The 18,268-nt window shown below is 41.0% G+C and overlaps 1 protein-coding gene across 1 annotated transcript in view; it reads left to right on the forward strand.

Moving 5' to 3' along the window:
- The window catches only part of prkcaa (protein kinase C, alpha, a), a 205,912-nt gene extending 199,716 nt beyond the window's left edge, over positions 1-6,196 (forward strand). Inside the window, exon 17 of the mRNA XM_061829216.1 lies at positions 1,093-6,196. Within this exon, the coding sequence (XP_061685200.1) occupies positions 1,093-1,257 (165 nt within the window). The 3' untranslated portion in view covers positions 1,258-6,196. The remainder of the gene's footprint in view (positions 1-1,092) is intronic.
- The last annotated feature ends 12,072 nt before the right edge of the window (positions 6,197-18,268 follow it).

Genomic DNA, 18,268 nt, shown 5'->3' on the forward strand with positions numbered 1-18,268 from the left:
AAAAAAAAAACATTGGATCGGACTGGATTTAAAATCTCAATTTCATCACTCTTATACAAGCAGTTTATTCCCTACTCCACTCCAGTACTTGTATCCAGCAGGACCCACGTGAGCGCAACAACATGTTGTGAAGGTACTAACAACGTAGCAAGGATAGGGATGTCCCGATCCACTTCTGTTACCGATATCATAGCCTTGAGTTTTGGGTGATACCAATATCGGTCCAATCCAGTATCAGCAATAATCATACACGCGTTACTTATTGTTTTACAATTTATTTACTTATTTATACTTTTTACTTACTTTACCTATTTTGTAGTGATCAAGTGATATTACTGGAACAGAGAACAATAATCAGCAACAGTTGGTATGAGAAAAATGAACCCATTTATAATTAACCAATGGCTTACGGGAGAAAAAATGAAAACAAAATGAAAATAAGAATGTATTACAGTTGAAAGAAAGAAATGGAAAGTCTATTAGAAACTCTTGAAAAATTTCCTCCCACACCCAAAACCTCACACGGTTAGCTAAACCACACTAAATTAGTCATAGGTGTGAATGTTAGTGGAAATTGTTTGTTTTTCTCTGCCCTGCGATTGCTTGGCAACCAGTTCTGGGTCCATCCGGCCTCTCGCCCAGAGTTACTTGCAATAGGCTCCAGCGTACCGGCCACCCTTGTGAGAATAAGTGTTTTGGAAAATGGATGGATGAATCGATGTATGATTATTGCTGTAATCAGATCACAACGATACCAGTATCGGCTAAAATTCAAGGCTCCGATATCGGGATTGTATTGGAAGTAAAGCATCTATGCACAATTTTTTTTAAGCAGCTGTGTATGGACGGGAACCTTTTTAAAAACAAAAAGGTAATAGATCAGCCCCATGTCCATTTGCACAATGTCTAAATTTTACATGACCCTTCCAAATAATTTCCTGGTTTAAATATTCCGCATATGTTAAATTCATTAGCCTTACTTTGTCTGCAGTAGTTTGCTTTGCTCTTTTTATTTTGGCAAAAATAATCCAATCTTCTCAAAGATCTACCTTTCAAGTGTATCTCTTCTATGTGTGTTTGTCGTCCATACAGTGTGGCAAAGGAGCCGAGAACTTTGACAAATTCTTCACACGCACGCAGCCTCAGTTGACACCTCCTGATGAGCTGGTGATCGCCAACATCGACCAGGCCGAGTTCGCAGGGTTCTCCTTCATAAACCCGCAGTTTGTACACCCATCGCTCAACAGCAGCGCATGAGCGGGATGGCCAAAACGCTTCACCCCTTCCATACCATAGCGTGAAAGAGCTCTTCTCCTCACTCCCATCCACTAAAACTAAGCAACAGCCTAACATATGACCACCACTTGACATTACAAAACCTGATGTATCATTTCTAATCACAAGCAGGATTGTAAGGGCATGTTTATTGTTTTTTTTTCATTTTATTTGTGGTATTGTTTGCAGTCTAAGTTAAATTTTATTCAGACTCTGCTGCCACAAATAGTAATTTCTTTTAATGTAATAACGAGCATGTGTTGTGTACATAGACGTCCTTTTTATTGAATGTTTACTCCCAGACTGGACGCACTGAGACAAAATAGTGTTTATCAATGCCAGTATATGATGTAAGTAAAGGATTACATTAATTTGTGGGTATGTATTAGCGAAGCAAGGCCATTTCAAAACCAACATTCAAAGCATGGGTTCATCCTGTAGAAGATGCATGTACTGTATGACTCAAGAAGCATCCTCATCCACACATACATCTAGTTGTTGGCTCTCAGTTTGATTTTTTTTAATGAAGAATCAAGAATAGCCTGAAGGTGGTTCTGCCTGGGGGAGCAAAGCTATCCTAGCCAAATATGAAGGAGAGATGGTGCAGACATTGAAAAAGCACCTTGTGATTCGATGTTCCTGTATTATGTTTACAGCTTTCTGCCTGTTCAATTTATTTATGACTGTAAGATTTTAGGAGTGAGTCTACTGATTTTCTCAATTGCCAATGGTTGGAAAAATTACGTCTAATTTTAATACATGATGCATCAGAACCTGAAAAAGGGGTATTATTCTTTTGCCACAACTAGCTCCAAATTACAAAACCCTGCAACGCTTCAAATCTCTGAATTTCTCTGCAGAGCAAACAATCTCTTAATAATTATTTGCACACATTTATGAACACTTCTGACTCTTAACTCACCGGACACAATTATATTTTCTTCATACCTTTCAAAATAATACTAAATGTTTACAATGTGTCTCCAGCGGTCTCTAAAAAAATACTCAGACATTTAAATCCTGCTAAGAGTAAAAAACTAAATAAATATCATCAAAATATATGATATGAAACCTTGGTTTCCTGGATAAAGCAGTTACTGGATAATAAAGATGCAATGTTTGATTTTTTTTTCTTACTGTCCATTAGAAATAAATAGTGATTAGATTTATTTCAAAAGTAGAATTTTCTTTTTTTGTTTCTATGTGTGTTTCAGAGCTATTCCTGCTTGTATCCCCCACCCACTATTTCATTTGTAATTAGAAATTAGAAATATAACTAATTTGTAAATAATAATTGTGGGTTATTTAAAAAGAGTCTAGCAAAGTTTTATTCTCACACCTAAATGTGCTTTTCTTACATGTTACTGTTAAGAAAGTGCTATTCAACAACATCTTCAAATGAAAGTGGACAAAACTTTGCAATTTCCTCATTCAGAATGATTTCACACTGTTTAGATTCATTTGATTCTCTCTCTCTCTTTCTCTCTCTCTCTCTCTCTCTCTCTTTATCTATATATATTATGTCAATCAGATCCAACCTTCTCATGCTTCTTTGATAAGGTTTTTTTTGGGGGGTTGGACTTTTAGCACACGTCCCCACTGGCCCAGAGTTCTTCACTTAGACCAGCACAACGTGTTATGAGAATTTAGGAGCATTTTATGAATTAAATGCAGTGAAATCATTCATTTAAATAAGGTTTTCCGCCCCATTAACAATGAACTTTAACACAGTCAATTAGAGGATTTTTGTTGAAAGTATCAATAAAAAAGGAATATTTTTTGTTCAATTATTCCACAGATTCGCGTTTTGTTAGATAAATATAACAGGGTTTACGTTAATATTGTTCTATTAACCACCAGAATACCATTGCATAGAAACCATAAGAATGTTTAGAGTAAAAATCGTTTGTACTCTTTTACGAGCGTCTCTAGTATTGAAAAATTGAGGTTAAGAAACACCTCCTCGGAAAAATATTGTCTCTAGTTACGAAGGAAAAAAGGAAAATTCAGTATACGAAAAGCAAAAATAGGTGCTGCATTCACAGGCCCCAAATTCCACTGACCGTAAACATCCTGTATCTTGGTTTGTGTGGTGCGATAGAACAGCTCTCCCATTAGCTATCACCGTAGCATCTTCCTGACATCCCATTGGCTAGGAGGGACGTCAATCTTTACAGACGACGCACATCCTGTATCTTGGTTTGTGTGATGTGATAGAGCTGCCCTTTGTGTTTTTTTGCAAATTTATTCACCATGGGCCCCAAGAAACTTTAGTGGAATTAAGTGGCGCACATGCGTACATTAGTACGCACGTTTTCTCTCGGCGGTCAAACGTTTGCATCCTCCTCCTCTGTCCCCCACGATGCCTTTTACTTGTTCTCACTGTTCTCTTCGCAGTCACCCAACGCCAAAGGTACATTTACATTATGTACTTTGAATGCTTAATTTTTGGGGGGGGAGGCAGCTGGGAATGGAGCAGATTAGGCTATTTACAGTACATGTAAAAAGCGCTTTTGGTTATGAAAAAGTCACATTACGAAATGACTTCTAAAACAAATTAGTTTCATAAGTAGAGGTACCACTGTATTTGTAATACGCTGACTGCAAGGTCCCCCTATTTGTGAAGCTTTGCAAATATTCAGAGCTCACGCGGGTTCTCAATTTGTCCAACTTTCTACTAAATGTTTACAACACCAGTCCTTCTGTTCCTTTTGTATCTGTATTTTTTTTTGTTTTAACAAATCCACCTCCTAGATGTGGTACTGTTAAACACTTGAGCATTGTGATTTTTAGTGCTCCTTTAGTACTACTTGTTATGTCACTATAAATCAGTGGGACCACTAGTTAATGTCTCAATAATGGCAACCCCATTTGAAATGTTTATTTTATCTGTGTTGCTTTTGTGTGGCTATTCTCAGTAATCTCTCCAGTTTCTTCAAGTAAAGCAAGAATGAATGAAGAAAAAATCTGTGACATATCTGATATAGAGCATATAGAAAATCCTCTTGCATGTGCCGTGTGCAAGCCTTTTAGTGCACGAGTTGTAGTTTTTTGTCAACGTCTCCTTTCTTGTACCACACCTGCTGCTGGCCACAAACCAACACACACAAGCACTTTTACCTGACAAGCTTGTCACATACCATACAAACAACATAAAGTACACGGTGCTTCCATTTGCCTCCTGACTCGCCTCACAAGCCTAAGGCTGACTTTGGTCTGAACACGTTTCAAACTAGTGAAGCATGTTGATTTGACATCCACGTTGACTATAAGTGAGACAGTAAGTGAGAAAAGGTACTTTGTGTAGCCAACAACTTTATCCTTGTCTGAGTTGGCTCTGTTCAGTAACGAAACACAAGGCCATCCTTGTAGTTGAACCCTATGCCTTGCTTCCCATTTGCTTTCCTCACACAAAAGTCAAACTAGTCGAAATGTTAGAATTCAAGCTCTCCCTGCATGTCTGCCTTTCCCCTCATAAACATCATTTGCTTTCGTTTGGTTGTATGCAAGTTTCTTCAGTTTCAATTTTAACATCATCACACAGTGTTCCACTCCATGTGTCGGATGAGTGGCCGTGTTTTCCATGAAAGGCAAAGTTTTTGAGTTGACGGATATAAAATTTTGTTGACTGCTTTTTATTGATTTATATTTTGACATCCTATCCTGAAAATTAAACAGCATTTGTCAGACTTTTACTGGAAAATAAATCACATTGCGCAAATGTACAGTGTTTGCCCTCAGCTTTCCCACAAGGTTTTCAATACTGTTTTTCTCATTATGGCGATATAGACACAACGTGCTTGACATAGCTGAACAAATCCTAATAACTGAAGCACCAAACTCAAGTCATTGTATATAATTCTTGCTTCTTTTACATTGACTTGCATCTCATCACTGCAAATAAAACACATGTCTCAGTTTGTTTGTTTTTTATAACAAAGAAAACGTCATTTTTATCAGCTTTGAATATGGAACCACTAAATGTGGATAGAAATTCTTTTGATTGGACAATGATGATCTCAATGGTTGGCAAGGGAATAAATGAGTTTAAAAATACGCAAGAACATGTTCAATTGCTTATTTTAGGAACATAGAAAAGGAAGATGCCAATATGTGGGAAAAGAAACCAAAACACAAAGAAAAAGTGCTAAGTGTGTTAAATTGTGATTATTTAATTGACGAGTTTCCTGTTCTTTGGGTTCTTCTCATTGTTTATATTGAACTCACCGCTCGACAGCTTTCCGCCATCTTGTCCTCATTGCCTGTGTCTCGTTAATCCATCACCTGATCAACAGTGCAAGCATCAAGCACCTGTTTTGGGTCTTTTGATTTCCTTAATTCCCACATGCATGAACGCACACTCATTCACATCCGTACACACCCATTCACAGCATGCAAATTGTTCTTCTAATTGCCTGAAATAGATTTTAACAGCCATGGGCATCTTAGTGTTTTATGTTGTTTACATTTGAATCTTTTTTTTTTCTTAAATAATAATGGCCAGATAAAAATGAAGTCATCTTAACTGTAAAGTGTGAGTGAGTGATCTACTTTTTCTTATACTACTGCTCCTTTACTGTCGGCACGTGATAAGGCTTTAGATGAACCCTGTTGTCTCTTCAAAGAAATGAGTTAATGCCAGTTAAGAGATGTGAAGGGCGTGTCCTCTTTTTGAATGGGGGCAGGAATGCCTTTTTACTGAACTCATCGCACAATCCCTTGCTGTCCTTTTTCATAAACCTATTCCAGTAGATGCCTATGTAGACAATAAAAGAAGGATTACTTTGTATTGTGCAAACGTTTAGTCTTTTTCCTTGTCAGGGTGAAATCTTTAAAATGACTGAGCAACCTATCTTGTAACTCTGTGTCATTTGTACCTAATGTATGATAATGCAAATAAAAGTAAGGAAATTGAAGTTCATACTTTGGCAGAGACATTTTCATTTGATTCATTTTTACTCCTAGTATGTACTTTAAAAAGCGCAAGCATGACAAAGACTTTATGAAGAGTATTGCATTGGAAAAATTTGATGTTAGCTGGCTGTATTAATAATAATAATAATAATAATAATAATGAGAATCATTGAAATAACTAAACATCATATAATATGATCATTCTCCCAAATGTAAGCATTTGAATAGTCTGCAAATAAGTGTCTTTTAGTAGTTGTGTTTATATGTCAAATTGTTTGTGTACTGCAATGCTGCAAGTTGGGGGATGCCTAACAACTTTCATTGTTCCTGTGAGAGTGACAAAAAATCTATTCCATTCTAATCATACTCTGATCTATCGTGTGTGAACTGAAGTCTATCCCGACTGACTTTGGGGTGAATAGCCGGGGTAAATATTGGACTGGTTGGCAGGGTACATAAAGACAGACAACGATTCATGCTCACATTCTCATCTTTGGGTAATTCAGAGTCTTCAATGAAGCTAACCTAATGGTTTTCTGACTGAAGTACCCTAAAAGAACATCAAACAGCCACAGTTAATTCAGAATGCAGCAGCCCGGGTTCTGACCAGAACAAAGACATGAAAACACATTACTCCAATTCTGAAGTTTAAAGTTCTGCTACTGTAGTCTAGGGACTTTGGATGTTGGGACTATGACAGGAAAAGCTCAGGAGTTGGTTGACATGATGATTAGGAGAAAGGTTGATATTCTGTGCATCCAAGAGAGCAGGTGAAAAGGTAGTAAGGCTAGAAGTTTAGGATTGGGGTTTAAATTATTCTACCACGGAGTAGATGGGAAGAGAAATGGAGTAGGGGTTATTTTTAAGGAAGAGCTAGCTAAGAATGTCTCGGAGGTGAAAAGAGTATCAGATCGATTGATGAGACTAAAATTTGAAATTGAGGGTGTTATGTATAATGTGGTTAACGGCTATGCCCCACTGGTAGGATGTGACCAAGAGTTGAAAGAGAAATTCTGGAAGGAACTAGATTAAGTAGTTCTGAGCATCCCAGACAGTGAGAGAGTTGTGATTGGTGCAGATTGTAATGGACATATTGGTAAAGGAAACAGGGGCGATGAAGAAGTGATGGGTAAGTATGGCATCCAGGAAAGGAACTTTGATGGACAGATGGTGGTGGGCTTTGCAAAAAGGATGGAGATGGCTGTAGTGAACACTTATTTCCAGAAGAGGGAGGAACATATAGTGACCTACAAGAGCGGAGGTAGAAGCACGCAGGTGGATTATATTTTGTGCAGACGATGTAATCTGAAGGAGATTACTGACTGTAAAGTAGTGGTAGGGGAGAGTGTAGCTCGACAGCATAGGATAGTGGTGTGTAGGATGACTCTGGTGGTGGGTAGGAAGATTAAGAAGACAAAGGTAGAGCAGAGAACCATGTGGTGGAAGCTGAGAAAGGAAGAATGTTGTGCGGCCTTCCGGAAAGAGGTGAGACAGGCTCTCGATGGACAACCGAAGCTCCCGGAAGACTGGACGACGACAGCCAAGGTGATCAGAGAGACAGGCAGGAGAGTACTTGGTGTGTCATCTGGTAGGAAAGGGGAGAAGGAGACTTGGTGGTGGAACCCCAAAATACAGGGAGTCATACAAGGAAAGAGATTAGCGAAGAAGAAGTGGGATACTGAGAGGACTGAGGAGAGGTGAAAGGAGTACGTTGAGATGCGACGTAGGGCAAAGGTAGAGGTGGCAAAAGCTAAACAAGAGGCATATGAAGACATGTACACCAGGTTGGACAAGAAAGAAGGAGAAAAGGATCTCTACAGGTTGGCCAGATAGAGGGATAGAGGTGGGAAGTATGTGAAGCAGGTAAGGGTGATTAAGGATAGAGATGGAAATGTGTTGACTGGTGCCGGTAGTGTGCTAAATAGATGGAAAGAATACTTTGAGAAGTTGATGAATGAAGAAAATGAGAGAGAAGGAAGAGTTGAAGAGGCAAGAGTGAAGGACCAGGAAGTGGAAATGATTACTAAGGGGGAAGTCAGAAAGGCATTACAAAGGATGAAAAATGGGAAGGCAGTTGGTCCTGATGACATACCGGTAGAGGTATGGAAGCAATTTGGAGAGATGGCTGTGGAGTTTTTGACCAACTTATTCAACAGAATACTAGCGGGCGAAAAGATGTCTGAACAATGGAGGAAAAGTGTTCTAGTTCCCATTTTTAAGAACAAAGGGGATGTTCAGAGCTGTGGGAATTATAGAGGAATAAAGTTGATGAGCCACACAATGAAGTTATGGGAAAGAGTAGTGGAGGCTAGACTCAGGACAAAAGTAAGTATCTGCGAGCAACAGTATGGTTTCATGCCAAGAAAGAGTACCACAGATGCATTATTTGCCTTGAGGATGCTTGTGGAAAAGTACAGAGAAGGTCAGAAGGAGCTACATTGTGTCTTTGTGGATCTAGAGAAAGCCTATGACAGAGTACCAAGAGAGGAACTGTGGTACTGCATGCGTAAGTCTGGTGTGGCAGAGAAGTATGTTAAAATAGTACAGGACATGTATGATGGCAGCAGAACAATGGTGAGGTGTGCCTTAGGTATGACAGAGGAATTTAAGGTGGAGGTGGGACTGCATCAGGGATCAGCTCTGAGCCCCTTCCTGTTTGCAGTGGTAATGGATAGGCTGACAGATGAGGTTAGACTGGAATCCCCTTGGATCACGATGTTCGCAGATGATATTGTGATATGCAGTGAAAGCAGGAGCAGGCGGAGGAACAATTAGAAAGATGGAGGCACACACTGGAAAGGAGAGGAATGAAGATTAGCTGAAGTAAAACAGAATATATGTGCATTAATAAGAGGGGTCGAGGGGGAAGCTCCAGGGTGAAGAGATAGCGAGGGTGGAGGACTTCAAATATTTAGGGTCAACAATCCAGAACAATGATGAGTGTGGCAAGGAAGTGAAGAAACGGGTCCAAGCAGGTTGGAACAGCTGGCGAAAGGTGTCTGGTGTGTTATGTGACAGAAGAGTCTCTGCTAGGATGAAGGGCAAAGTTGACAAAACAGTGGTGAGGCCGCCATGATGTACGGATTAGAGACGGTGGCACTGAAGAAACAACAGGAAGCAGAACTGGAGGTGGCAGAAATGAAGATGTTGAGGTTCTCGCTTGGAGTGAGCAGGTTGGATAGGATTAGAAATGAGCTCATTAGAGGGACAGCCAAAGTTGGATGTTTTGGAGACAAGATTCGAGAGAGCAGACTTCGATGGTTTGCACATGTTCAGAGGCGAGAGAGTGAGTATATTGGTGGAAGGGTGCTTAGGATGGAGCTGCCAGGCAAAAGAGCGAGAGGAAGACCAAAGAGAAGGTTTATGGATGTGGTGAGGGAAGACATGAGGGCAGTTGGGATTAGAGAGGAAGATGCAGAAGACAGGCTCAGATGGCAAAAGATGACACGCTGTGGCGACCCCTCACGGGACAAGCCGAAAGGAAAAGAAGAAGAAGAAAGTTTTACTACTGGTCCATAAATGACTAAATAGTGTACCTTGAGGTCCTGAATACATCAAAGAAATGCTAATGGATTATAAATCCAGGAAGGCTCTGCGATTTACAGATTTAGTTTAAATAGTGGAGCAACATTTGGCTAAGACGCAGAAAAATAGACTAAATTGCCAACAGAAGTGACGTTAGCCCCAAGTGGGAATGTGTTTATGTCCAGTGTTGATCGAGTGTTCTTGAGCCTTTTAAGCTCTTGAATGATCTCTCTTGCACTGTACACCGTATCCATCCATTTTCTTAGCCACTTATCCTCACTAGGGTCGCGGGGAGTGCTGGAGTCTAGGCGAGCTACACCCTTGAACTGGTTGCCAGCCAATCCCAGGGAACATTGAGACAAACAGCCACATTCACAATCACACCAAGGAGCAATTTTGAGTGTCCAATTAATGTTGCATGTTTTTGGGATGTGGGAGAAAACCGTAGTGCCCGGAGAAAACCCACAGAGGCACGGGGAGAACATGCGAACTCCACACAGGCGGGGCAGGGATCGAACTCTGGTCCTGAGAACTGTGAGGCCAACGCTTTTCCAGCTGAGCCACCACTGTATAAAGTATGTTTTGTGTTTTTTAAATAATACTTTTTTTTTACTGTGCTTTTTTTTGTAAATGTAATTAATGTTCTTTGCTCTTAAATGCTTGTAATCATGTAAAGCACATTGAGCTACAGGAATTTTTCATTACTTTCGCACAGTATAATGCGCACCGAAAGTTGACCTCAAATTTCTAAAAAAATCGTTCTACCTACCTATATAATGCATTTTTACAATGCATGATTTTGCTTCTACCCATATGATCAAAGCACGACGTACTATCTGTGTTTTGCTCTGAAATGAAGCCCTTTATTTGAATGTGTAAGAATTTATTTTTATTTACTTGGTCTGCAGAATTTTTTTAAGATGGGTGTAATTCTTTAAAAAAACAGGTGTCATGCTCCTGGATTCCAGCCAGGGCTGGGCGTGGCCAGCTAATCTGAAGGTGGACACCTGCGCCTCATGACCTTTGATTAAGACCCAGTACATATAGGACCCGGGGGACGACTATTACTCTGCTAGATCGTTGCCTCTCATGCCTCGTTCCCGCACTACCGTACTCCTGACGTCTACCTCCCGTGTACCGACCAACGCCTGTCTCCCGACCTACCCCGTAAGCCTGCCGTTACTGATCTTGCTGCTTGTTTGGACTGACTCCCTGGTAACCGACATTGGAACGAATAAAGGCTTATTCCGCACTGCTTACCTCTCACCTGAGTCGTGCATTTGGGTCCACCCCCGAGTCTCGTCCGTGACAACAGGAAGAAACAGTTTTAATGTTATTTAATGGGATACAAATTAAACTCAAGCATTTCAGAAACCACTTTTATTAAACAAAATATAACCACAAAGACATTAATGATGTATGTTATCAGTCGTATTGATAAACAACAGCAACAACATTTCACCACATCTTCCACGGTATGTTAACGTATCAGCACATTCGTACATATTATGCAGTCATACGTAGCTCTGTCATATTGGAATGAAAGTGTAGGCTCCACCCATTACATAGCCTCTAGGTGTCATTGGCATGTTAAAATGAAAGTGAAGGCCTTTCTCATAACATCTATGTGGTGGTGGCATATTGAAATTAATGTCGTGCTTTTTCATAACCTCTGGATGGCGACAAAGGTTTTTCCATTTTCCTCTGTACCTATGTATAATACATTGATTTTTTTACATTTTGGGGGGTGAAATAAAAAGGGAAATACAAACATAGGAAATTATGATACCTTGTACATGAAATGTGGTCTACAAATAATTTTGCCTTGCCTAACATGTTTTGGGAATGTGGGACCAAGGCAGAATGTCTGGAGAAAACCACTGCAAGAATGGGGAGACCATGCCAACACCACAAGCCAAACTAAACCTCAGAACTGTGAGGCAGGTGTGCTAACCTCTATTCCGCTATCTTACTAATCAATCATAACTTGTGTGTGAATCCTGACATTTTCTGTGTGAAAAATATAGAAGACAGAAAAGGATCAGTATGCTTCCATGTTCCAATGGATTACCACCATTCCTCGGATATCCTATACCCTAAGATGCTAATTAATAAACCATTATCATCTATTTCTCCTGCCTGATTTTGGCTCCTGTCCTGTTTAATATGTTGTCCAATCATGACAGAATACTGTGGCCCAGCACAGACCCAGCAACCCCTGAAGCATTAAGGGAACCCACCAAGGACTAGGTTCTTCACAAGATCATTGACTCCTTGAACAATCTCTCTGAACAGTTATCCCTCATATCCTCCCAGATGCACTCCGGAAACTCTCACATGAGAATTCCTTCTGAGCCAATAGTCACTGATCAACTACGCCTTCCATACAAAGAGCCTCATGTTCCTTCTCCAGAATCAGGCATTTTTAGGGGGCTTTCAGAGCAGCTCAAGAACAAGCTTGCAGCCCTCCTTCTAGGGAGGGACCTCCTCACTCAAAGAATTAATTTAGCTCACAATTAGACTGGACAATTTGCTCACAGGAAAAGCATGAAAGAGAGAGAGAGAGAAAGAGAGAGAGAGAGAGAGAGAGGGAGGGGTGACAGTTTGCAGTTTAGTTAGCCCTTCCACCGCATCCCGAAATCCTGGCTGCCTCTTCATCACTCCTTATTACATTTGAGAACCCATTGCAACTCACCAAGACATTATTAGACCAACAAGAATCTCAGCCCCGCTTCAGCCAACGTTTATATATCTGTGGACAACCAAGCTAATTCATCGCCACATGTTCCGTGAAACCAAAAAAACGGGCTCCCCACGAACCAAGAGAGTCGTGATGAGGCAGTTTCTGCGTTTATCCTTGGTTCAGATTCCAATACTCTAGTTCCCGTTCTCATTGACTCTAACACCAACGATATTTTTATTCACGAGAGCTTGGCATGTCAACTGCGGTACCCCTGAAAATACTTCAGCTCCCCGAGAAAGTCACTGCCCTGGAGGGAAGACTCATCTCCCCAGTCACTCAACAAATGACACCGTTTACACTACTCATCTTGGGTGATCACAGTGAAACCATCCAACTGTTTGTTGGGACAAGTTGAAAGCAAAAGACGATGTAGAAACCCCAGATACTGCTCATTGCAAATATTCTCCCTCGGAACTCAGTTAAAGTAGTTGCTGCGTTTTTTTTTTTTTTATTTTCTCTGATCATTTCTCTAGTCTTCAGGCAGAAATGTCTAATGATTTTGAAACCAATTAGCAGAGAGATGAGATGAGAATTCAAATGGACTACACATTCTGCTTTGCACTGAACTATAGGGCCGCGCTGAAATTACATAATAAGGACCCATTACTTTTCGTTTATGACACACCACAGCATTAGTAGAAAGGCTTTGAGAAACATGCTAACATTGGAAAATCTTAATTTATACGATTACAGTATTTAATTGTATTAACATGCATTACACACATTCTATAAAAGTACAGAACATGGACAATTCCCACCTCTTCTAGGGCAGGCATCTGGAAGCACACATTTTCATCTAAACTTTAAAACCTGAAAAACCCGTTGCGTACCCGAGACAATTAGCTGTACTTATAATCGGTAATAAACATGCATTTTTGTTATTTGTTTATGTTCCTTCTGTTCATGCAGCAGAAATTACATGGTTAATTTAATGCATTTGGCTCACACAAATAGAATGTGTGCATTGACCCATTTAATGTTTCACTGCACAAAAAGCACACAAAAATCTTCCTCCCTGAATTTGCTATATTCTGACTTAAGATGTTTTTCAAGAATGCCTTTAAACCATGACCTTTTCCACATTGCCCTCCCCTCTACTGTCATCATCGTCATAGGTGTCTCTTATTTGCAATTCACACTCACCGCAGCACATTCCTATACTGAATCTTTCGTTCTTAATGAACATAATGTTTCGATATGCTGTAATTGATGAATTATTTTCGTCTTTTTTTGTTGTTAATTTCATATTGATTTTGTCAGATTTGTGTCTGTTTTATTTTTTTCTCAATATTATTGGAAAATAATTACAATTGTAAATGCAAACCCACAGCGGGCAACATTCGTAGTCAGTAGCTTGAACGGCGTCCTGTGCAATGCCCCGAGATTTCGCCCCTCAGACTGCTAACTGGGAGGCATTTTCACCATTCAAAGCTGGTCCTTAAACAAAAAAGACAAACTAATTCATTCGCCTTACATACCGTCGTGCTTTTCAATTCACTCAAAGATGCTTTACAATGGAATTCCTCCTACAGCCACTCAGATATTGACAACATTTGCTTGAGCCAGAAGATGACCAATGAACCTTCAATTTCAGGGCGTACACAGGCCTTCTGACCCATGCCGCCCCACAAATTACGTAAATGATTAATTAAGAGTTCATTTTATACACATGCATTCAATTTCCCCTAAGTATGTAAAACCAACAAAGTGACTCCTTGACATGTAGAGTAAATTAGATCAATTGAGATGGTCCTGCTTATATCAAGGACCGTGCCTGACCCCAAACCGCCTCTTGCTTATGCCCCAGCAGAGACTGACCCTGAGCCGCCTCTCAACCCATGCCTCGGCGGTGCTTGACCCCGAGCTGCCTCTCGCCCATGCCTTGGCAGTATTGAACCAGAAGCAACCGCTACCTATCGACCATGCTTTGGCGATACTCAACCAGCAGCTGCTCCTGCCAATCGACCAAGCCTCGACGGTGCTTGACAGCCAGCAGCAGCCACCACTTGACCATGCCTTCACGCTGGTCGACCAGCAGTAGCAGCCGCCGCCTCTTACCCATGGCTCTGCAGCAGCCGCTGCTTCTCGCCCATGCCTCTGTAGTGCTCAACCTGCAGCAGCAGCAGCCATCGCCTCTTGACCTTGCCTTGGTGGTTCTCGACCTGCGGCAGCCACCGCCTCTCGCTCCTGCCTCAGTGGTGGGTCGTCCACAGCTGTCCTCTGGTCCTGTTTGGTTACTGCTTTGTCATTTGGATGGATGTCCACCTGAGTGGTCCCGTAGGGACCCTGGTGCTTGGCGTCCTAGCCTCACAGTTCTGATGTCCAGGGTTCAATCCTGGAACCGCCTGTGTGGAGTTTGCTTGTTCTCCCCGTAATGGATGGATCGATTTATTGATGGATAAAAAATGTAGCAAGATCCTTGTAGTTGTACATTAAAAAAAAAAATGTCTCTTAGGCCTATTTCACTGCTGTATTTTTATGTTGGTCCTTAGAGCTTTCATCGGATGCAACAGAAGCCAGTGTTGAATCCATGCAATAAAGTTCCACTAACCCCATAAGATTGTTTTTATCCAAATCCAACTATACTTTATCCTGACAGTTGAAACATAAAACAGTCTTATTTCAGTCACAGTTTCAGTCGAGATTATTTTAAAACCTCATCAGACTCATACTGTAGCTTATTGGCCAGGACATGATCCAGCCGATTCTACCATTAAAAAAAGAAACTATTGTTTCTACAAATATAATTGTTTTATTTTTTTTATATACTGACATTGTCAAAGTGGTACTGTGCAACTTTATAAAAATTTAACAAGATGTGCCTCCACACCACTGTCCTGCATGGCATCACGTGAAACACCTCTACGAAACCTGTGAGACATCAGCTCAGTAAGTATACAGAGCTGTCTCTCGACAAACCTTTCTTGCTATTTTGTTTTTCCATCTGCCCGTTTTCCACACCGCTTATCTTCACGAGGGTAGTGGGCGAGCTGGAGCCCATCCCAGCTGACTCTGGGCGAAATGTCGGGGGCCTCTCTAAGTGGGCACCAGCCTTTCACAGGGCACATAGAAACAAACACCCATTTGCACTCTCATTCACACCTACAAGCAATTTGGAGTCTTCCATTAATGCATGATTTCGGGATGTGTGAGGAAACTGGAGTGCCCAGAGAAAATTCACACAGGCACAGGGCGAACATGCAAACCCCACAGAGGCGGGGCCAGGATTTGAACCTCGGTCCACAGGACTGTGAGCCAGACACTCCAACCAGTTGCGCAACGTGCTGCCATTTTTCATTATTTATTATCTATTATTATGATTATAATGACTATTATTATTATTATTCCACCACAAAAGCTTACATTGATCGCAAAACAGAGGAATGTGTTCATCTGCATTTTCATTGCTGTTTATTTGTCAACATCAGTACAGGTCAGTCCAAAAAAAGCACAATGATATTTTCCATTAAAAATGTGCCCATGTTAGAAATGTTTCGTACTGCAACACATTGACCTTGCAACAGATTACAGTATTTCACTTTCAGTTAGAATTAAAAATACATCTCAGCTATTAGTAATGCAGCACACTTCTGAACCGCCCTAAATTACAACCACAATGATCAAAACATTTATCAATTGACAAAATGGAATTTTTTTTCACATTTTTAGATGATTTCTACAGATGATTCTGTGACAGTTGTTTAGCATTTAACTCAAAAAAGAGATATATGACTATGGTTGCCTATGGTACTCTAAAAAGTATTTCATGTAAAATTCTGCGTGTGGGAATCCAGATGGTGTTGCTTGCTGACTTTCACACTTGGATGTCAGAGAAGACGACAAAATTAAAGATGAAATAAAAGGGAGTGCTACAAAACGGTAAGTGTGTGAGTCGTCACTGTGAGGGTGCTGAAGGTTCATCTGAGAGATAACATCCTTCTATTGCATCCCTCTTTCAACTTATCACTGAAGAAAATGATGTTAGTCATGCTGCATGTCCAGATGCTCTTCAAAGAAGGCCCATATGTTGTGAGGCACTGTGCTCTGAATCAGCATTGCGTATGCACAGGTTATGTTTAATTGCACATGTTGCGATGCTTGCAAATAATTTGCTGGGCTTGATGTAGCTCTGTGCTGCGTTATTTAATCGTTCTTGACTATCACATTTTATTTACATGAGTAGGCTGCAGTATCATGGGTTAACCTAGGGGGTGGGCAAACTATGGCCTACGGGTCACATCGGGGCCCGCATATCAATTCAATCTGCCCCGCCATGAATTGTTAGAGAATTTCCAAAATCATACAAAAATCATGGCTGCATTCATTTGACCTCCTATAATTCTCAGTGAATCCACGAGGTAGTGCTGTAGGTACAGTGATACATTGACTTGACTTGGGCTTTTCTGTTTTTACTCTGCTACTACTCTGAAACCTTCTTCAACAATGGGCCAAAGAAAGGAAAAGTTGACAGTGAGTGCTACGTGTTTGATATAGAATGGACCACTAAATACACTATGCAAAAAGGATGGAAATGGCAGTAGGAATCACATTTTTCCAAAAGAGGCAGGAACACAGGGTGTCCTACAAGAGCGGCGGTAGAAGCACACAGTCAAGTGCATCATCCGAAGGAAGCTCGACAGCATAGGATGGTGGTGTGTAGGATGACTCTAGTGAGGAGGGAGATTAAGAAGAAGAAGAATACATTGAAATGCGATGTAGGGTAAAGGTAGAGGTGGCAAAGGCTAAACAAGAGCCACATGACGACATTTACACCCGGTTGGACACTAAAGAAGAAGAAAAGGATCTCTACAGGTTGGCCACACAGAGGGATAGAGATCGGAAGGATGTGCAGCGAGTAGAGTAAGGCTGATTAAAGGTCCACTGACATGAAAAGCATGATTTTTTTTGTATATTTTTAAACAAAACAAAACAAAAAAAAAATGCAGCCGGAATGGACCCATCTGTTTTTTCACCACAAAACATGATTTTCATGTATATGGCTTTTTGTAACTCACGCCACAAAAAACCTCTTGAGAGATTTCTTCTGGAGAAGAAGCAGGAAGTGATGTTATCAGCAGGAGCCCAGTCATGCGGCCTCGTGTGTTTATACTAGTTGTGTGATGTGTGAAATGTGTCGATGTGCGCGTCGGCACCGCGTCCATCAATCACGGCTTCGGCCAGGGTGGCTCATATCGTCTAGGTGGCTCATCACGGTGCCGAGCTGGGGTGGTTCATCGCGGCGTCAAGCCAGGCCGGGCTGGCTCTTTGCAGCGACACAGGGCTGCTTTAGGGCGTTGTCGTCCCTCGCGGCTGAGTACATTACATACTGTCATACATACTGTCGGGGAGTCTGTTGTTGTGTGGTGAAAAACAGGATGGGTCCATTCCGGCTGCCTTTTTTTTTCATTAATAACATACTAAAAATCATGCATTTGATGACAGTGGGGCTTTAAGGATAGAGATGGAAATGTGTGGACTGGTGCCAGTAGTGTGCTAAATAGATGGAAAGAATACTTTGAGAAGTTGATGAATGAAGAAAATGAGAGAGAAGGAAGAGTAGAAGAGGCAAGTGTAATGGACCAGGAAGTGTCGATAATCAGTAAACGGGAAGTTACAAAGGAATTTGAATGAAAGGATGAAGTGACAAAGGTGAGGATGAAAAATGGAAAGGTGGTTGGACCTGATGACATACCGTTGGAAGTATGGAAGTAATTGAGAGTGGTAGCTATGGAGGTTTTCACCAACTTATTCAACAGAATACTAAAGATTGAGAGGATTCGTAAAGAATGAAGGAAAAGTGTGCTAGTTCCC

The sequence above is a fragment of the Syngnathoides biaculeatus genome, chromosome 9 (genome assembly GCF_019802595.1).
Source record: "Syngnathoides biaculeatus isolate LvHL_M chromosome 9, ASM1980259v1, whole genome shotgun sequence".
Classification (NCBI taxonomy): domain Eukaryota; kingdom Metazoa; phylum Chordata; class Actinopteri; order Syngnathiformes; family Syngnathidae; genus Syngnathoides; species Syngnathoides biaculeatus.